Here is a 22,786-nt window from a genome sequence, read left to right as displayed (position 1 = left end):
TGTCACCACATCTACAGTAAATACAACTGAGGAAAAAACGACTCAACAACTGCTCCACCTGCATGTAAGTGGACAGCTTCAAGTACATCTGTTCACACCTCCACATGCATCTCAAGTGACCACTTGTGATCCAATCTCTCTTACCGCTCTATATGCAAATAAACACGTAGTAAACACATGGCTCATACAAAACACATTACATTAGATGGATGTCCTACATATTTGTGAATACGTACATTTCATTAATATCAATATAAAAGGTTATTGCACCGGCGGTCCCCGGGGACCTCCGTGCCGCCGACCCCGACGCCTTCGCCAGGCAACAGTGAGGTACAGAGCTTCAGAGAGCCGGGGATGAGAGTGGGCGAGCGAGCAGACGGGCGGGTGTCTGCTCCGTGCAAAGCACTGGAACAAAAACACTGACACATATCCGACAGTATGATAATATTGCTCTTTGCATGCCTATACAGGGCCGGCTTAAGGCATAGGCCATATAGGCGGTCGCCCAGGGCGCCACATTCCGGGGGACGCTGGTTGCCCTCTAAAAAATAAATGAATATATAAATAAATCATAATAAAAAGGAGACCTCTTGGATCCCCTCAGGACATCAGTTGAGTAGGCGGTCCTTAATGTGGCCCAGGACACATTCCCGTACACACTGCTAAAAGAATGTGGCCTTAAGTGGCCCAAACCACCTCTAAATGTGGTCTGAGTTGATCGGATCTCAATGCTTCTTGAGTGCGTTCACACCTGTTCTTAGAGCTGTCCACTTAGGACGCATGTTAATACCAGGTCTGAACAGGGCCTGTGTGTATGTCTGGTCAAACCTCTCTCTCACGCACACACACACCCTTCTTCAGTTATTCTTACTGACTGCTGTCTCACCCTCTTCATCCTCTTTTCCACATCCATGCACAGCGCAATATTATTGTGCAAGTATGAGCGTGTATGTGTGTTTTTTGCACTCTGCATGTGTGCAGGCAGTGTTTCATTCTCGGATTAAACCAGGCCAGCGCCCCAGAGGACTGCAGGTTAATGTGGCCTATTTTGAGCGATTATTCCTGCACGGTTGCAGCGTCTCTAACACACATACACATGCTACAAAGAAGAATCAGAGCAAGAAAAAAGCCTCAGGATGTGGTTTACACATTTGTTTATTTTTCCAAAAAAGACACTGTGTTTTTGAAATCAGCCTACAGTTTGTCACTTTGCTTTCGTATCTTTTTTTTACTTTTATAGTCTCCCTGTTTCCGACATCGGTACTGCTTCACCATTCTCTTCTGACCTCTCTTTACTTCTGCTTTTTATTGTTTTCTTTCTATTTTTATATGTATTTCAACCTTTCTCTGTCTTTTATTGCTTCTCTCTCTTTTGTTTTAACTTCTTCTTTCATGCCTCCCTTCTCTCTTCTTCCTCCCTCCTTTCCTCTGTCCTTGTTTTCTCCCTCTTTCTTCCTCCCCTTCCTGGCTTTTCGTCTTACATTTTTTGCCTTTGTAGCTTCGCACCTTATTTCATGACAGCTATCTTGGTCTGTATTAATGACTCTGACCACTGGGAATAATGTCAGCGCTGAATGAATGTGGCACTTCTTCTCTTTAATGGCTTATCATCAGACCTGCACGTAGCTCAGGTGGCGACAGAGCGAATGGGTGGATTCACTGCCACGGCTATTTGTTAGGTGCATCTAGTAGCCGGGTTGAGCTATTGCTGTTGATAAGGGGGTTGTTATGTAGTTTAACATTGCTCCCTCCAGTATCTTTGAAGGAGACAGACACGAATACTTCTACAATCATTAATCACTAAGCCGCAGTAAAAACAATGTTATATTTTCTCAGCCATTAACAGAACCAGATAACCAAATGATGCAGAGCAGGGTTGGAAACTTTGGGAATTTGCATTTTGTGTCGTACTTTATTCGCATTTTACACATTTAACACCACTCTTGTCAATCCTGTAGTTTTGTTGTTACCTTATCACCTGCTAACCAGACTGCACCATGTACAGTGCTTTATTCTGCATCCACTCCAAGAGCTTTGCAAATTAAGAGCCTCATCTTGGATATTCTAAACTTTACTTTAGCTAAAGCATTCTTGGGTGTCTATGAAAAAGTTATTGAGGGTTTTTTTGCACATGTAGATGCAGTTTGAAGAAATGAAATGGTCAGTTCAGAGGCTGTTTTTACCATTTTTTTTTTTGCCTGTGTTAATTCTTGGCATATTCATTGAGGTTTGGGCATATCTATTTTTGGTCTGATGCAGCGCAGCCTCAGTCTCTATAGCCTCTATGTCTTGTTCTTCTGACTCCTCTCCTGAATGAGGATGAATCTTGATATTTGCAGGATTGTTTTGGTCATATAGTCCTGTCCATTTTGGATAAATGCCATGAAGGCTGTGGTGTTGCAAGAATCACAAAAAATATGAACACACACTTTTTAGCATTGGGTTCCTGCTAGGGCTGTCAATCGATTAAATTATTTAATCATGATTAATCGCATGACTGTCCATATTTAATCGCGATTAATCTCAAATTAATCACACATTTTTATTCTAATTAAAATGTACCTTAAAGGGAGATTTGTCTCCCAAATATGCTTGCTTTATGCAAATGTATGACATGGCAAACTCAAGCCCGACAGGCAACAACAGCTGTCAATGTGTCAGTGTGCAGACTTGACTATGACTTGCCTAAAACTGCATGTGATTATCATAAAAAGGCATGTCTGTAAAGGGGAGACTCGTGGGTACCCATAGAACCCATTTCCATTCACATATCTAGAGGTCAGAGGTCAATGGACCCATTTAAAAATGGCCATGCTAGTTTTTCCTTGCCAAAATTTAGTGTAAGTTTGGAGCGTTATTTACCCTCATTTGCGACAAGCTAGTATGACATGGTGGGTACCAATTAGGTTTTTTAGTTTCATATGATACCAGTATCTTCACTCTAGCTTTAAAACTGAGTGTTAAAACAAAATTACGTTAACGTGTTATTATCGTGTTAACTTTGACAGCCGTAGTTCCTGCAATTAAATTCATGCAGTTCCTAGGATAAGGTATGAACTCACATAAGCACATGGGTGTGTTTGTGTGTGTGTGTGTGTGTGTGTGTGTGTGTTATGTTTCTCACAGGATTATTTTTTGCTTGAAGTTGCAGCTCTTTAGCACCGGTCCCTTTCGCCAGTGTGAATGTGCACACACACAGTATACATGCACAGTAAAAAGGAGAGGAAAAAATATGAGAAAGGCTTAACATCAAACCATTAAACCAATCTGCTTTCCCCTTTAAATCTGCTGTGTTCCTTCTGTAATGAGATCTGACGTCCTAACGAGGGGGACAGAACAGAGAGAGTGATGGAGGAGAGAGATGAGAGAGAGGACGCAAGCCCAAGAGAGGAGGGTAAAGACGGAAGAGGACTGGAGAGAGAGGAGAGCGAGAGGGGTGAAGTTATTGTGCTTCTTCCGACCAGGAGGCAGGGAAAGTTCAGGGCACTTCTTAAATAGAGAAAGTGACAGATCCTTGAAATGAAAAAAGCCCTCCGGTGTCCAAATGTGGTTTGTAATGCTAATTATAGTCACTTGGGCTGTGTGTGTGTGTGTGTGTGTGTGTGTGTGTGGGTGGGTGTGCATTTATACAGATATAATTGGTGGATATTTAAAGTTACAATCTCGAAGATCGCCGTTTCGTTGTCTTTGGCGAAAAGCAGTAATTACAGGTGTGTTTTTTGGATCTCACTTCCCAGAGATCCAAACATAGACTGTATAAGAAGTGGACGTAGTCACCGTGACATCACCCATTGTTTTGTGGACTATGATTTTGAAGCCTTGAGTTCGTCATTTTGGCCGTTGCCATCTTGGTTTCTGGGCGTCACCATCTTCGTTTTTTTGGAACCAGAAGTGACACGAGAGGGTGGAGCTCAGTAAAACTGAACTCTGAATAAGACATTTTTTAGGCGACCAAAAAGGTTAGAATTCACTTTCATGAACTGAAAACACGCTGTGAAAGGTTTAAAGTTCTAAGACAAAAATGCGGAAACTCCAGACCAGACAACGCCATGCTGTCAATCACAAGGTAGCCATGCCTTAAAGCATACCCTAGTTTATGGTCTATTTGACTCTAAATGGGACCATAATATACTAAATTAACATCATGCTGCATTGAAACTCCCCAAAAACTTTTAAACCAACCGTTGTCGACCTAAAATTAAGACAACTGCATGACTTATTTCTGAACAATTTTCGTAATATACGAGTAAAAAGTTTCCAAACGAGTCGCCATGTTGGTTCCGGTTTGAAAGCTGGGAGCAGCCGCCAATGAATGAAAGCGTTTGTCCAGGCAGGTGCCTTGTGTCTAGTGCCAGCCCATCAAACGTCTGATGCTGGGAAGCAAAGCGATCCCTCGCATCCAAAAACGCCCCTTTGGATACATACCATAAATTCTTCTTTGTAGGAATTACAATGTTTTGCATCGATTGTTGCGAGTGCGTGTTTGAAATAAAGGTAGAATTAGTAGCATTGGAAATCGACCAGTCTCAGTAGACCTAAAGCACCAGTTCTTTATCAATTAGTGGAACTAAAGGATTAGAGAACTGAGGCAGCACTGCAGCATTGTTAGACCTTTTGGCTGAAGCATCTCCCCAGTCACTTTAGTGTGTCACTCACCAGGCTCCGTCTCTCGCCAGGTTAGATTAGATTTGTTTGGCCAGGATCAATTTCAGCTTGGCCCCTGATCCCGCTGATCTTTTAATGAACCTACTGTCTTTTAAACACCATTAAAGAGAAATTTGTGAATTTGCTGCAGTCTGTTTTCTAACAGAAAAATCGAACTTTCAAAGGAAATGCAGCTATGAAACTACGACCTACAGTATTATTCAACTTAGCGGACAACAACTCAATTTATAAGTTGAATCCAGGTGCCTTGTATTGTGGCTTAAACTTGCACAGTATTTACAGTGAGTTTTTGCTGAAGCCTCAGAAAGCTTTAATTACCAGCTCAAAGCATCTGACTTATACTCCACAGATCAGCACAAATTCTTTCCCTTGCGAAAACATATGGCACTTCCTAAATGTAGGTTTAAGTGAAGCACCAAACTCTCACAAACACACACGCACATAAAAAGTTGTGTGTTTATAACTGCTCTAGTACTGTTCATACTCACACGGCAAACACAATACTGTGCATAAAGCATGCACAGAAACGCGCTCTCATGAACACGTTCTACTTGTGTCCCATGCTATCTGAGTTTACATGATTAGCATATTCTCTTTTTCATCAGCAGTAATGAATTCATAACTGTTGAGAGAAACATTCATTTGTTTTTGTCCTCAGAGATCACACCGATACATTGGAAGTCAGCACAAAAGCATCTTCGTCAAATGAAACGTTCATCTCTGCTGTATTCATTAATTGATTCACAGTTTATCATTGTATACATTGCTTATTACCTCTGTGGTTGCGCTTTGTCTCCCTGTTGTTCCTTATCGCACCATAAACGCATATAAATAACCTGCGCCTCACTGTGGTTGATATCTTTCATATCAAAAATCCTTTTAACCTCAAACCGTTTCACTGTCACTACATTATTTAGACTGAATCAAACTCCAATGTGCTTTAATAGTAAGTCATGTTCAAGTTAAGTGTGCTATCCATCCATCTTATCATGTTTAGGGTCGTGGGGGGACTGCAGCATACTTCCGCACACAGTGGGCGAGAAGCAGGGTACACACAGGAGAGGAAAGTCGTATTGCATCTGTGTGCTAAAGACTGTCCAATCCACCTAACTGGCATGTCTTTGGACTGTGGGTGGCAAAATGAGCACCTGGAGGAAACTCACATAATTGCAAGGGAAATGCAGAGTCCATACAGAAAGGCCCCAGCTAAGAACCGACCCGCCTTGTTTCCCATGACTGCCATCATTTCGCGTCGTTGCTATGTGATGCATACGATTAGTAGCGTCTCAGATTTTGGTCAATATGACTAATGTAATGAAAGAGGGTTTCTTCACTACTAGATGCCCCCAGATCCTACACACTGCACCTTTAATGTCCTTCATCATGCCAGTTTATATACCAAAACTTTTCTTTAGCATTAGCGGAGGGATACTCAGTTGGTTGCAGTCTGCAACCACACCACTAGATGCCGACAAATCCTACACACTGTACCTTTAAAAACTAGGGAATTCAAAGTGTTACATTAGACCTAAAAAGGCACTGATATTGCGATATGAAAGAAACACAAGGCAATATGAAAAAACACATAATAACATTATGGTAATTTAAATTAAAGTTTTTGAAAGCATTTTACAGTTAGTTAGAAGGCAGCTAAGAAGACCAATCATTGGCAGAGCATTTTGGCAAATTTGTCTTGGGCGCTACCCACATTATCAGCTGTGTTGCTCATCCCACAAATGCATGATCCTTACAAGTTGGACATCATTGTGAAGGTAAATAAACAGGCTTTCCAACGATGTAAAATACAATGACCATTAGCATTGTAACAACAGAGAAACACAAGTTTCCGAACGTTTTTTTCCCAGTATATATATATTTTATTAGAAATTTTCCAACCATACATGAGTGTGTCACGTGCAGCGGCTGTATGCCTTATACAGATGGAGCGCCCTTCAGTTGGAAAGAAAATAAACTAATCTTTTTCTGACTTTGGCTATTGTCCTTCCGCAGCGTGAACATTTAGCAGCAGCCAATGGCCCGGGGGCCCCTGCTGCGTCTAAGTGGCATGCTCCGAGAAAGACATGGCACCTTGACTCATAGAGACAAGTGTCCTACAGCTCCCACACTGTAAAACGCTGTACACTTGATACTGGAAGTGCAAAGGAGGGCATTTGCTTGTGTGTGTGTGTGTGTGTGTGTGTGTGTGCGTCTATGTGTGTCCTCCAGTGCTTCCAGCTCAGGAACATCAAGAGCTGTGTGTTGGCCAGGAGGCTCTCCCAGGGATAAAGAGAGGGAGAAACTAATCCTTACTCTCCTCCACATTCAAGCAGTGTTGTGTGTGTGTGTGTGTGTGTGTGTGCATGTTGGCTTCATCCGTGGCTGCTGTAGGCAAGGCTGTGTGCGCATGCTGTTGCATGACCTTTAAGCATTAGAAAAAGATGTGTTACAGGCACGTATGTTTAGTCCATGTCAATCACTCGCATATTTAGAAATCCGCATCTGTGCGAGTGTGTGTATGTGAGCGAGATAGAGACTGTACTGAGGGGTTTTGTGTAATCGTGCTGAGCGCTGAAGCGTGTCGAGAGAAAGGACATGTCCTCAGCTCTGATCACATAGTCTACTACAACCACAATAGAGGGAGAGAGACAGACGGGTGTTAGGGAAGAAAGGGGGAGAGAGAAAAAAACGTGAAATGAATGGATGATGGAGAGAGGATGACGGACAAAAAAAGGAAAGCAGAGAGGGAGTGAACTACAGGAAAAGAGGGATTGAAAGGGAAGGTTTCAGAGGAGAAAAAAAAGATGGATGGAGGTATAGACAGAGAGGGACGTATCTAGAGGGGGAAGAAAGAGGAGAAAAGGGCATGGGAATGATGGAGAAAAAGAGAGTGACAGAGACAGAGTGGTATTGAAAGAAATAGAGGCAGAGATGAAAGAATGAGAAGGGAGGATGGACATGGAAAGCTCGGTGGATTGGTTTGATCCCCTCTAGTTTTTTTTTCCTTCTCCCTATCTCTCTCTCCCTCCCTCCCTGTTTTCATCCATCTCTTGTACATTCAGAGAGGGCTCCCTCGTCTTCAGCAGCCCGAAGAAAAAGTCAGTCCTGCTCTCAGCTATAGCCGGCCCCTCAGCCAGGCTGGCTAATTGCAGAGGTATCACTGTGTCAAATGACTAATAGAGTTTCCCTTCCAGTCGCTAATCTGCCAGCAGGAGCACAGCCGCGATTTGTTTACTCCACGCCGAAGCAGGGGAATACAAAGACACACCCGCCCTTTTATTTCCTCTCCAACACAATTTCATGCCGCCAGAGCGTTGGGTGTGAGAGGTGTTAGCGGAGCGTGCATGCGTGCGTGTGTGTGTGTGTATGTTTGTGCGCACGCGGCACATTTCATGTTTAATATTTCATGAAACAGCACAGTGCCTCATGCTGGTCTTTTTAATTCATGAAAGAGCCTCTCACACTCATACAAACAAGCCTTACTATAGAGAGATGTTCATTCCAGAGCCCCAAACCAGAACCTTACATTTTAACCTCTTTTACCCAATAAAACTACTCCATTTGGAGCCAAAACTATACAATTTAGTTGTTTTTTATTGATTTTATACCGTGCACAATGGTAGAATCTGATGATGCACGGGGTAAATGTCATGGCAAAAGGCTCCATTGTGTGCACATAGCCTCCTGTAGTGGATATCAGTAGTATTGTATAGCCCTTTCAAAAGGTAGAAAACCCATTTGGCACACTTTGGGTATCCAAGTGGCCAAATGGAGAGTCCGCCTGGTCCTATCCTTACTAAAACCTTTGTAAAATCTATATGCTTTGTGTAATTCATATCTGCTTTGGCACAGTTGTAGTCAAGGAGTTGCTAAATGAATTTAGCGGCATCTCTGTGCATGGCATCATTGCTATAATGGTGTTATCCACTGTCTAATCTAGAAAACATTTTAGGCAAGGATAAAAATGTAAATTGTTCCTTTGGTTTATCACAATTTACTCAGGCATAGTAACAGTCACAATGTTACTTACATTAGGGATGAATTCTCTGAGGTCTTACCTATCCATAGAGACCAATGTCATGCAAATAGACCTGTAGTTGTGGAGCTGTTCTTGATTTATTTTGGGTATGTCTGTCTAGGCAAACCACACCATCCAGCACCCTATAGGGCTTGAGAGGTTAAATAACATGCTGAACTTTAAATCTAAATCTAGTGTAAATATCATTTTAAACCTCAATCCCAACAAATGCCGTTACTCCAAAAGTCTAAAACCCCAACTGGTTCTCACAAAGACAGGAACACAATAATACACACACACACACACACACACACACACACACAGGAAATACATGCACATGCATGCATAAACAAGCACCCACACGCTGAATTTGTGCCAGGCAATATTGGCCCCAAAGGTCAAGTCATCAGTCAGAACACACCATTACCAGAGCAAATGATGAATTCAGCAGCACTCCATTTACTCGAGGTAGGAGGGGAAGAAAAGGGAGAGCAGGCAGAAAGATTGAGTGAAGAAGAAAATGGAAAGGCGTGGGGAAGCTGAATACAAAGTGAAGAGAATGTGAAAACAAAAGAACGGACTAAAACAGTAATTTGGCAAGACATTTTTGGGGAGATTTCTCTCTCTTTATGTTCCCATAGCATCTCTCTCTATCATTCTTTCTTTCCCCCTTTCTTTTTCTCAGCTTGTACCCGAGGACATCCTTATTCAGTGCTCAAAGCACAGGCTATGAAAATAATTTGACAGGTCATGTTTTTTTTTGCGTTTTCCTTCTCTCTTCTTTTCACTGTCCTCCCACCCCCTCTTTGGCTCTGAGGTTCATCCTATTTGGGTGTCAAGTGTCTCGGTGAGCGCACACTGACTTGTGGTGTTAGCCTAAAGCCCCGGCTACTAATGAGACGTTCTGAAGGACAGACTCACCACTGACACCATTCAAAGAGTACAGAAAAGACTGGGATTTGCTTCTGATGGGAGTAACGCTGCTTCATTACCCTCTGTTCTACGCGGCTGTACTGTCGCTAACTCCACGGCCTCTTGTTTCCTCCCTCTTTTTTTCTCTGGTTTTCTAAACTGCAGCTTCATCCCTCATCTCTCAGCTGTTTCTCTCTTTTTCCCATGCTCTCTTACTGTTTCTCTTTCCCTAACTAATTCTTTGGATCTTTGGGGCGTCAGTAGAAGAGCTCACACAGCCTTTCGCCTCATGGGCATTGCATGGCAGAGTCTGAAAGTTTAATTTTTCACTGTCTGGCTGGCAAAGGATTTTTTTTTGTTAACCTGATTTTAGAGTGAGGAAATAAAAAATATGCTAATGTGGTTACATCATCCAAAAGGTTCCTTGTGCCTCTGGTGGGCCGACTAATGGAGTTTACCAGACTTGGTGAGAAGAATTTAAATAAGAGCGTTTGGAAAAATGATTGTTAAAGATTGGTTCACGCACCAAATAGGTGGGACGGATCAGACGTGTGTGTGTGCGTGAGAGCGAGAGAGAGGAGAAAGAAGAGAGTGATAAGAGGGCTGTGAAGGTCAAGTAAATACCACCACTCAAGACGTTGCTAAAGAGCAACTTTGTTGGTCACATAACAATGAGACACAACCTGTGTGTGTGTTCTAGTTTGTGTGCATTTTCCCATCCAAGAGACGCTTATAAAGGCTAATTCTCTTTGTAAGTGGAGGCTCATCGGCCTGTGTTAAAGCCCCAGTCAAACACACGGCCACATATTGATCTCAAGGCTCTGTGATTTATCACATGCTCTCTGAAGAACACATTTATGGTGTTTTTGCATGTGTGTGTGTGTTTCTGTGTACCTTGGTTCTAATGACAGATGAGATGGATCCCCCCTCCCCACACCGTATGTCTCAGTGTTTTTACAGCCGGAGAAACGAGGCCCCCAGACTCACATTAACACCTTGATATATCACCGATCCGCCGCTTCAACGCGACGGGGAGGGAAGGTGACAGCTACTGTTCCCCTGCAGGCTGCTTTACATTCCCCGAGCAAATCCCCATTCAATTTCCATCTCACTCTAAAGAGAGATAGCTTACTTTTTTATTTTATTTTTTTTTTTTGTTTTGTCCTTATTGCCCACCAGGCAGATGTCGAAAAAGTTTCTGCAATCGTCCTCTAGCTACCCGCAAATAGGCTTACGAGCAAAGTTCCCATTTTTCATTGCATGGAAATGGCGGGCTAATGAGTCATTTGAGTGGCAAAAAGCTAACATTGTTTACTAACCCTCAGTGGAAACTGTTGTTTAAAGTGGGTTTTTATACTAGACTGCTGTACTTCACATTGGAATAGAACTGTTGGTCTCAAGTATTTCTATAAATCTATCTACTTTCAACAATTTGATTGAACTATGTTATCACGATTTCTATGCATTGCTCCAAAAAGAACATACCTAAAATGATCTCAAACTTTTGCCTACACAACTTTTGCCTATTTTTTCTCTTTTTCTCTCTTCAATCCTTCCCTCTGTCGAACATTGGTCCTTGTTGTTAATCCTGGGCATGTGGCCAATATTTATCCATCCATATGGAGACGCGCTTGTCTTTTCCCAACAACCTGTTTATCTCTGTGCCTGCCTTTCTGCCTCTCTTTTCCCTCTCCTCTCCTCTTCATCTCCTCTCCTCTTATGTGCTTCTCCCTTCCTCTCCTCTCCTCTCCTCTTATATGCTTCTCCCCTCCTCTCACCTTTCCTTTTTCTCTTCTCCTTTCCTATTTCTCCTCTCCTCTCCTCTCCTCTCCTCTCCTCTCCTCTCCTCTCCTCTCCTCTCCTCTCCTCTCCTCTCCTCTCCTCTCCTCTCCTCTCCTCTCTTCTCCTCTCCTCTCCTCTCCTCTACTCTCCTTTCCTCTCATCTCCTGTTCTTCTCCCCTCACCTTTCCTTTTTCTCTTCTACTTTCCTTTTTCTCCTCTCCTCTCCTCTCCCCTCCTCTCCTCTCCTCTCCTCTCCTCTCCTCTCCTCTCCTCTCCTCTCCTCTCCTCTCCTCTCTTCTCCTCTCTTCTCCTCTCCTCTCCTCTACTGTGCTTCTTCCCTCACCTTTCGTTTTGTCTTCTCCTATCCTTCTCTCCTCTCCTATCTTTTTTCTCCCCTCTTGTGCTTCCCCTCTCCCCTCAACTTTCCTTTTGTCCTCTCCTCTCCTCTTCTCCTTCTGTCCCCTTCCTCTGCCCTATAGACCTTGTCCAGCGTATCCATGACCAGGTCCTAAGTTATGTCCTCTGTCCCTACTTTCCCACCATAGCTCCCTCCTCCCCCGGTGTCGACTCCGCCCCTTTGCAGCGCACAGGAAGTCACAGCACAGGGACAGGAAACTATGGCCGTGGCGGGACCAACAACTACGCCACGGTGGGACCAGGCTACACCTCGAGCGGAGGTGGCGGAGACGTGTATGGCTCGGACCCCTATGTTGCGGACCCCTATCGCACCCTCCAGTACTGCCCATCGGTGGTGGAATCGCCCTACAGCAAGTCTGGACCAGCCCTGCCGCCCGAAGGCAGCCTGCAGCGCTCACCTTCCATCGACTCTATTCAGAAAGACCCCAGGTAGGATGAAAGGGGTGTGTGGGGAGTGTGTGTGTGTGCATAAGTGTGTGTGTGTGTGTGTGTGTGTTTCATGGGGTTCATTGGACCACAATGTGTGCAATATGATGGAGCATAGGGTGCTCAAAGGCAATTTGAAAGATCAAGTGTGACAAACAATCCATGTGGTGGAGTGTGAGAGGATTTAATAAGTTTGCCAACACACACACCCACATGCAACTGGTATTGCTATATTTGTTAGGACATTGCATTGACTTACATTCATTCCCTGGAGCCCCCTCCACACACACACACACACACACACGCACAAACACGCATACTGACATACAGTACATACACAGATCAATATTCCAGTCATAGTAAAGTCGTCCTGCAGCAACAGGGGCTCACTCGTTTCTCTCTAATATTGATCGATGATGATATGATTGATTCTGTATATTAATATACAGCATGCATAAGAATGACTTTCATGATAAGTAATTCAGCTACAGCTACCACTCACCCACACCAACACACTCCCCCAGTTTCTTTCAAGGCTCTCTCGGATCAGGCTGAAAATAGCACTGCGTTAAAAACATGTAAGCGGCTGCTTTGATGGGGGCATGTTGCTTCAGGTACCGGTGTGAGGATGAAATACAATCCAGGGAAGCTGGTTTGACTAATAAGATTCATGAGTTTGAAAGCTTATCAGATACCAAAACACTGCACAGACATGTATACCACTATCAGGAAGGATTTCACGACTCTCAAAAGTTCATGATTGTTGTCAACGACAATTTATCCGCTGTCTAGACAACCGTGAGCAGCAGAATTACTGTGTTTACCTTACAAAGTGATGTACCAGGAATGAATGTGCACTTGCTTGTATTTGATTGGCCCCACTCAGTGTGCTGGCGAATGATGTCACATTGCCTTGCGACAACTTTTTTTTGCCAGACGACTCCAATGCAGTATCCTCACTGAAATAAATGAGGGTGCTGCTGTGTTTTTTTCCACACAGTGCTAATGTTGATCATAATGCAGGCTTATTCCACCTGATTTGACTGTTATCAGGCCATTAAATAGGAGTTATCTGTCACTATAAGCTCCATAAATGTTGATCAATAGGGGCCTACTACGTTGTGAAAGTGAAACTTAAAAGCAACACGTTCTAACATGTGGTAAAACTGAATGAAACGTCACGTTTTGAACACAGACAAAAAGGCTTCTTTAAGTTTAGGCAACAAAACTACAACTTTTTTAGGTTTAGGCAAGTATAGGAAAAAAAACATTGTGTTTTGGGTTAAAATAACTATGAACACAAAGAAAACTACACATTGTTGGTTTCACACGGGATCCAAACTCCTGGGTGACATCCCTGTGCTTTGTGTCCCATCCATCTTCCCCGACCTCTAAACCCTTATGGAATTTCACACCGTCTATACTAGAATGCCTGACTTTCGCTTCTGCTCCTGTCATAAAAACTACGGTCACTTGAGGTCACTGTCTTGTTCTTTTATACTTTCTTTCGGTGATCTACCATGTGAATAGATGACAAAACCTACTAGTGGGTGTAGTAGGCCCCTATTGACCCCCATCTATTAGGCAATAGCGACTGATAATGCCTATTTAATAGCCTGACAACAGTATAATTGGCTGCTTATTCCCATCCAGACTAGTGTCTCTGCATACTGGTTCACTGCATTAATTAACGGATTTTCAGCCCTGTGAATCCCTGCAAACGTCACTAATTCCCGGCAGTAAACGGCATGTGAAGTCCGCGTTTGCCTGTGCCATAAATTCCCGCGAACTGTCATTAACCTGGACTTCCACGGCAATTTACAATGCTGATTACTCGCGAAAATCTCCCTTTTCATGCAGTGGTGGTGTTAAGAAATAACAACTAATAAAATACAGTATTACTGCAGTCACACACCGATTTCTTTAGAAGCTCCATTTCGCCTCCCTTAGTGTCACGCTGTGAGTAAAAGAGTCCTACTGGGCTGTGATCACTTCCATCCTCTTCTCTCCGCAATTAAGCAAAGCTCAATCTCCTTACTTTATTTATATATATTTCACAGGACTCTTGATATATAATTCCTTTAATTACAGGGCGAGAGGGACTGAGACGTGCGTGGATCAAGTCTCAGCAGCAGCTGTCAGTCACAGAGAGAGGGAGAGTGAGCAAGAGGGAAATACTGGGTGAGAGAGACAGTGAAAGAGATGAAAGAATTAAAGAGAGAGGATGGGAGGGAATTATTTAAAACAATGGCAAAGAAAGAGAAAGCGACTGGATGACATAGATGAACATACACTCCTCAAGATCTGATAATGAGGTCATGACGGTTTATTATTAATGTAATCTGATTGACTGGCTCAAGACGGCCTTCTTGTTTCACACAAACACAAATTATCTCCACTGTTCCAACTCAATATTTATAGGTTGGATTTAACTTTCCAAATGATCAGAATCCCCAAAATGTATATTTTCTTTGTTCAGTTATTGACTGTGTGGAATAAACACAGTGACTCAGTGACTTTTTTTCCTATTCACATCAGGTTTGTGAAGCCTTTGTTGTTTGCACTCTGTTGCAGTTTGTTGTTTGTATACACAGAAAATTCCTTCTGAATTCAGCAAGAGGCAAAGCAGTAATATATGATCTGTTTTCTGTAAGGTGTATCTACAGTATATATACCAGCCGGTTTTGTGACAAAGGCACACGAGTCACACAACAACAACATAAACACTTGCAACAGTAGGTAGAAATAAGTTTATCAAAGAGACGCTGTGGAGAGAAGAAGCAAGAAGTGAGCACAGGTCACCAAGATGAAAAACATACAGTATAGTGCACATAATGATGTTGCTATGAAAACGGATAGAAGAAGAAGAATATTATGGCAATAATATAGTGGATAAAGAAGGGAAAAAAATACAGTCATGCACATCAGAGAACCTGGAATGTTAACGCGTATTAAGGGATAATCCTGTACATGTATTCATCTATTTATATAGTTAGGAAGTTTGCATACATTACGTAGTTGCAGCCATTCATTACTGTGCATTATGGATGATAGCTTTTAAATCTTTGCTGCCTTTACTGCCTAATCTGCTTGAACAAAGGCAGTGAAAACATGTAAAAGTTAATTGCACTATTTAGTCTAAATGGGACTGCAAATCTCAGTTTCATTGCATATAACTTCTATGGAGTTTTATCAACCTTTTTATTTGTTTCTGGTTCATCAAAACATGGCTAATGGCAGTCTCCGTGACAGCCTAATATTGATGTAATATACCTGTAGGGCATTTAGATTTTCATAGCTACCATTCACATCACACCCATCCGAGACACTCTTTGCCAAAACCCTTTCAGTATATTATTTATCTTGAGTGAAGAACTTATTGAAGTTGTGAAAAAACATCAACACAACCCTGTTATTTACAATAGAACAGCTATAACCACAGCAGGGTAGAGTTTTGATATGTTTGCATTACTTTAACTGTTGAAACTGAGGCTCTGTAGATAATAGAGAAGCTGGTTTAGGAAGTAAACACAGACTATTATCTTAACTGTACTTGCAAGAAAGTGTTTATTATTGGCCCACTGGAGTCAGTAACACACTTAGAGAGAACACTTTGTTTTCCTTCCTGCTTCACACGTCACTGTAAGTACACAGAACCACAAAAGACATCTTGTTTTTCCGCCTTTTACACTTTATTTTAGACAAAGATTACAAACCAGTCTGTCTACTCAACCACTGTTAGAAAATGCAGCCATTTCGTGCACAGTTCCAATATTTTGAGAGCTCCTTTGTGTGTTGAGCGCCCCCTGCAGAGTACAATAAAACCTTATTTAATTAAAAGTTACCAAGTTATTCATGACTATTTTAAAATTGTAGACTTTACTAGCTGGAGCCTGGTGGTGTGAAAATGCTTAAGACTCAGCGTGTTGTTTGCTTTTATTAATTTGGGCCAGCCATGATGAACTCCGAGTCATTTAGAACAACAGGTAGCCAAGGTGCAGAAAACCAGAAAAGAGAATGAGTGGATTTAATTAGCAGCAATCCGTTGTTGCAACCCAGTCCCAAAAACTGTATCCCTGTAAATATGACCACCAACATGACCTTATGTCTATAAGTACAAAGGGACAAATGACATATGCACTTTGATTTTGGTATCAGTCTAACAGACACTCAATCCAGGCATTTTAAGTAGAGCAAAAATGAAAATAATACTGATTTACAGTTATGGTATTTAAATTGGCATGATGAAATACATTAAAGAGGACCTATTGTGCTAATTTTCAGGTGCATACTTGTATTTTGGGTTTCTTCTAGAAAATGTTTACATGTTTTATTGTTCAAAAACACTTTATTTTTCTCATACCGTCAGATGGCCCACTCTGTTGTGATTTGTCAACCGAACCAAACTCTTCGGACTCGCTAACCTGCTAACTAGTTTGAAGTCATGCCAAACTAGCTGCTAGGCAGGTATTATGCAAATGTGTTACTTGATGACATCACTACATTACGGAAGAAAAGGCGGGACTTCAAGAAAGGCATTTCAGGCAGTTCAGGAGCAGTGTTTCCGTTTGGTGTGGATTTTAAGCTTTGTAACTTTGCAGACCTTTTGCTAAAAACTATATAACACACTAAAGGAAAGGGAAAAAGCACAAAAGCATAATAGGTCCTCTTTAAGACTTAAAACAATTGCTAACCGGTATATTTAGGATGACTCACAATATGGCTATGGAGAGATATACTGTAAATTAACAGTATTTACTTTCACAAAATGCAACAAAATGCATTAAAAAAGTTACACTGTGAAAGTATTTTTGCAGCTTAATGTAACTAGTGTAGAACAGGATGCAGTGACATGTGTCTGTTGCTCTTTTAGTGCAATATGAAAGCACACATTTCCTTTCATTATGTCCCTGTTGTCTTCCTCTACTCTGCCCATTTATAGTTTTAATGAGATGTTAATTTAACAAAAATAATGGTCTTGATTTCATTTCTGAGTGACGCCAAAAGGTCTTTAGATTCTTATTGTTATAGATTTATACTGTATATCATATACTCTTAATATCGTTGAATTGGAGCTACGTGTAACATTTCTCTTTGCCAGAAGGTTAATGACCTACTCAAACTTCACTCTCTCCTTTGCTGTAATTGGACCTAGCTGAGCTTACATGAAGTGCTAAATGAGTTAGTAGCAATTAGATACAAGGAACACTCTGAGTGAGGCCAGAGGTTATGCCTATATGTCTGTGTAAGTGTGCAGTGTGTGTTTTAAGAAGACTATATATTTTCTTAAAATACATCAGCACATTCTGTGCCTAACTTGTGTGTGTGTGTGTGTGTGTGTGTGTGTGTGTGTGTGTGTGTGTGTGTGTGTGTGTGTGTGTGTGTGTGTGGCAGCTAGTAACGCAGTTAGGGGCCATTACAGTTGCAGTAGAGTGAGCACGATAGAGCAGAGGTGACGACAGCAACACAAAGAGAAAACTCAATAACTGCTAATGGATGGGAGTGAGGAGGAAGAGAGGAAGATGAGATAGATAAGGGGAGGGAGGAGGGAGTGGTGAAGATGAAGCTAATAAGAAGGGAGGGAGGTAAATGAACACAGCGGGAGAGGGGGAAGGAAGGGAGGAAAGGAGGCACATGAAGAAAAAGAGGTGGGAAATATAGGGAGGAGGGGGATTTGAGGGTGATAGATAAATGAAGATCAAGATGGAGAGAGGTGAATAAATAGACAAAAGAATGAGCAGAGGTGAGGAGAGAGACAGAGCGTAATGTAGATAAGTGTCACCCTTCATTGTTTTGTTTGTGTGTTTTCCTTTAAGCTCTCTCCGTGAAAAGAGATTCTCACCCCCATTGGCTTTCCGTCTTAAATTGAATCTTAAAAAACAATGTAGGGAGCAAGATGAAGAAGAAAATGTCGAGAACAGACCTATTGAACCAATAAAAGTAAGGAGGAAGGCAAAAACCAATAATGAAGGAAAAGAAAAAGGAACAAATAAAGGGGATTAGAGGAATCTTAAGTGAGGAAAGAAAGCACAGAGAGACATTTGTTTAGGGAATAAGGGAGATATACCTTGAGGGATCGAAGAAAGAAAGGAGCGAGGGAACAATGATAGTAGGGGGTTTTGTGAGTGAGGATTGGAGAGAGAGAGAGAGAGAGATGAACATTAGCTTGGGGAGGATGGGAGTTAGGGAACACGGAGGTGGGGGCTATACATCAGATACGTCATCCAGAGTAGGCTTACATGACCACGCCCCCTTTTGGGGGAAAACAATCCTGTGTCCCTCGTCGAGGGCAACAGCGTAAAGAGAAGAAGTTGAAACATGTCTCCAAACTTCTACTTTAAACAAACCGGTATCGATAATAACGCTTTGCTGAAGAGTTGCTGTGTAGTTGGTTGGACCAACTATAAATCCAAAAACGCTGATATCTGGTTTGTTCCCCTGTCATGTCCTACAAAATATATAATCGAGGGGCTTTATGGCTCCAAGCTATAGACCAGACCAGAATCATGTCATCGCTGAGGCTGCGCTCCCTTTTTTGGGGGAAAGAAACTTGCTGTCACAGGAGACAAAATAGAAAATGATGAAAAGTTGTTGTGTAGCGGCTTTCACACTGAGATCTGAGGCACATACGATACGTGAATATTCACTGTCAGTGTGGTAAATGGCTAAGTGATGCTGGTGACAGTGACTAGCATGACTAGCTGACGTTAGCATGAGAGGGAGGCTGCTGCAGTAATACAGTCATAAATTAATGTTATAGGAGCATCAGGCTGTCGTCTCCAAATAAATCTCAGCCTATAGATCAAACAGTTGGCTATTAACACGTCGGTTGATTACAGACAACACTCGGCTTAACGGGATTCAGTAAAATATGTATAGAAGTCTGGATAAGCAATATCAACCAACCACTGTGTTGGACGGGGGAAGACTGAAGGGACATGACGGCGATCAACCTTAGTTTATTAAGGTATCGCAAGCACTCGGTTTCAGGCAAGGTCGCAAAATAATTATTAGACATGTTTATAGAACAAACGTTTGTATAACAAGAGATGAATGCATGTAATTTGTCAAATTTAGAATCCAAACATACGTCAAATTGCATCGAAGTCTGTGTGATCTTTGGTTTTCTTTCCCCCAAAAGGGGGCACTGAATTGACTTTTTGAGAAGTACTCATACTGTATATGCCGTTCTGATGTGTTGGTTGTTGTTACAAAGCTTACAGTATAGGAGTTTAGGAAGAAAGTGGAAAAAAAACATCATGAACGGGGACTTACAGTAAATGAAGGGAGTTCAGTGTGGGGGAAAAAGAAAAAAAAAAGTTGTAACATCGTGATCAAAAAAGGAGATTGCAGTGTTGTTTCAACTGTGGGGGTGTGCTTGACTTATCTCATCAAACACTCAGTCAGCCTGAAACGTAGACACACCACTTCAAGATAAGGTAAATCCGACTCCCCTCATTTAAATCAAACTCTCCTCATTTATCTCCACAAATCCAAAATGTATTCCCCTGCAGCAATAGCGGTTGGAGTGTTAGAGATGTTCGAAGACAGAAATGCTCCCCCCGTGCCCCCATTATGTGCTAGATGCAATAGAGCTGCTGACACGAAATTGCTATTTACAGTACATTGATATGATGTGATCTGGTATGACATGTCATTGTCACCGCTCGCTATTTACTGACAGTGTTTGTTGGCTCGGAGCCCGAACACATCGCTCTATTTATGGACAATCTGCAATGGTCAGCGGTGACTCTGTGCATGTTTGTAGGGGTGTGTGTGTGTGTGTCTGTGAATGGGATGTGTGTGTGTGTCCAAGGCTGTGTCAAAGGCAGTGCTGTGGAGACAGTGTGTGTGTGTGCGTGTGTGTTTGTGTGTGTGTGTGCCTGGCATTCATATGTGATGGCATAGGGCTGATACATTGCATTCCCATGTGTCACACTGTCAGTCTGAAGGACACTGACATGTCATTGTATGTGTGTGCTTAAGAAACAGAGAGAGAGAGAAGTGTTATGCAGTGATTGATTACACTTGTTGTTACTAGTATTTATGTTTATTTATGTGCACATGTGTGTGTGTGTGTGTGAGTGAGAGAAACGTAGCGGCTTGTATTCCCTCCTTGTAAACCATTCGCTGTTTGTACAAGTACATTGCTCTGTGTTGGATACATATGGTTTATGTATGACTCTACAGATGGGACACCTACTTTAGATGGAAATTGAGGCACTGGCAGCCTATGTGTGTGCATGTGTGTGCATGTGTGGTATAGGTCTTGAACATAGGATTACATTCAGACCAGAGATCCCATACTGACTTAAGTGAAAGTAAGACCCACTCATGTCAACAGTTTACCATACGATGCACCTGGGAATTTCTACTGTGTAAAGTGGACACAGATAATGTTCCTTTGGCATTCATGTGGAGTTTTTCTCCGCTGTGCTGTGTACACAGCTGTGTGACAGTTGGACAACAGTACTTAACTGCTTGTTTGCTTGGTAACACGCACTGCCTTTATCTTGCATATGTATTATGCTTCTTCATAGACACGTTTTTGCTGGATTACTCCTTCCACAACTTTGTCACACAACAAAACCTGCAACCCATTTACAGCTACTGTGCTTTTGGCTTCGACAGCAACTAGGGCTGTCAATCTATTAAAATATTTAATCGCAATTAATCGCATGATTGTCCATAGTTAATCGCGATTAATCACAAATTAATCACACATTTTTGTTCATCTGTTCAAAATGTACCTTAAAGGGAGATTTGACAAATATTTAATACTCTTATCAACATGGGAGTGGGCAAATATGCTTGCTTTATACAAATGTATGTATATATTTATTATTGGAAATCAATTCCCAGCACAAACAATTACAAATATTGTCCAGAAACTGAAGGTACATCATTTAGCTTCGGAACAGTTGTTTTGGTCTGCACCAGAGTATGATTACTGCATTCATGACTGACCCAACGTACCGCACCAGGGGTTGAATCGCACTAGAGTTCGATTAAAACAGACTAAAAGTTGTGAATTCGCCCAATATGTCAGATTGCTGCATTAAAATAGTCAGTGAGCTACAAATTTCTATGATACATTAAGATACTAATCGACTGTGGGTTTCCACAAGCGTGCTAATATGCACGAGAGACAATAATTAGTGTGCGGCCCATTAAGTGCACCAAATATTTAAAAACATTAAGATAATTTGATTTGACCATGGCTTATTCTGGCTTCCATCCATCCATCTGCAATCGCTTATCCCGTTAGGGGTCGCGGGGGGGCTGGAGCCGATCCCAGCCGACATTGGGCGAAGGCAGGGTACACCCTGGACAGGTCGCCAGTCCATCGCAGGGCTGACACATAGAGACTTGTATTAGCATATTCTGATTGATGTAAATTGGGGAAAAAAATGAATGAAAAGATGCCGTGGTAAGAATGAAAGTAAATTATTGTTGAAATGCAGCCATTGGTATGCATTTAATTTGATGTGTGTGTGTGTGTGTGTGTGTGTGTGTGTGTGTGTGTGTGTGTGTGTGTGTGTGTGTGTGTGTGTGTGTGTGTGTGTGTGTGTGTGTGTGTGTGTGTGTGTGTGTGTGTGTGTGTGTGTGTGTGTGTGTGTGTGTGTGTGTGTGTGTGTGTGTGTGCTTGTGTCAGTGTTCAGTTAGTTTGAAAGTAATACAAGAGAGAGGGGGTTGGAATGCTTCAGCAACTTGGCCATAGACACAAAGCTATATTGGGTTTTAAAGTTTCAGCACCATGGACAGAGACACAAAGCTACATTGGGTTTTAAAGTTTCAGCACCATGGACAGAGACACAAAGCTAGATTGGGTTTTAAAGTTTTAGCACCATGGACAGAGACACACAGCTACATTGGGTTTTAAAGTTTCAGCACCATGGACAGAGACACACAGCTACATTGGGTTTTAAAGTTTCAGCACCATGGAGAGGGACAGAGTGTGAGTCTGTTGTTACTGCTGTTAAAACAGCTGCTGCTACTTGTACCACTTGTTCTAACTCTACCACTGTATACAAATAGTGCACCCTAGCAACCATGAACTATTTCCTACCTGCGACCACGCAAAGTCACGCTAGCAACCATCTTTCAAAAAATAGATAAAGCAACATAAACATTTAAGTAATAATGAGTTATGAGTTAAATATGATACAGAATGAAACATGGATCATAAAATGCAATGTATTGCTCTGTAGTAACAAATGTGTCCTTTTACAAGTGAATTTGAAATTATTTAACCAGACCCAAGGATTGCACATTTTTGTGGCAACAGATCTGCATTTCTTAAGAAAATGAGCATTTTTCATCAGCATGTTACAGGATATTTTTTTAAAAATACCTTTTGCTCATGCATAGACACTGTATAGCAGCGTCCCGATGACTCTAAGAATACAACCATGTCTTGTTTTGTAAATAGTGGATATTTATTTAGTTATGGTGCATGTATATGGATCTTTAGTTAATGAGGAAGTTCATGAAGGATACACTCGGGAAGATTATTGAAAAGTTGTATCCATTTTATGTCTGTTCTCTGCCTTTCGGGGATAACGGTGG

The 22,786-nt window shown here is 41.9% G+C and overlaps 2 protein-coding genes across 4 annotated transcripts in view; one reads left to right on the top strand and one right to left on the bottom strand.

Moving 5' to 3' along the window:
- LOC141759643 (beta-1,4-galactosyltransferase 2-like) overlaps positions 1-22,786 on the bottom strand; it is a 301,777-nt gene that overhangs the window by 17,744 nt on the left and 261,247 nt on the right. The gene's annotated exons all lie outside the window — the stretch shown is intronic.
- Positions 1-22,786, top strand: part of ctnnd2a (catenin (cadherin-associated protein), delta 2a) — a 315,831-nt gene that overhangs the window by 166,863 nt on the left and 126,182 nt on the right. For all 3 annotated transcript variants that reach the window (XM_074621862.1, XM_074621863.1, XM_074621861.1), the window contains exon 12: positions 11,920-12,220. In XM_074621862.1, the coding sequence (XP_074477963.1) occupies positions 11,920-12,220 (301 nt within the window). The remainder of the gene's footprint in view (positions 1-11,919; positions 12,221-22,786) is intronic.

This window comes from Sebastes fasciatus, chromosome 21, assembly GCF_043250625.1.
Source record: "Sebastes fasciatus isolate fSebFas1 chromosome 21, fSebFas1.pri, whole genome shotgun sequence".
In the NCBI taxonomy this organism is placed as follows: Eukaryota; Metazoa; Chordata; class Actinopteri; order Perciformes; family Sebastidae; genus Sebastes; species Sebastes fasciatus.
Note: the sequence above shows the minus strand (reverse complement) of the source record. Positions and strands in the feature narration are given on the sequence as shown.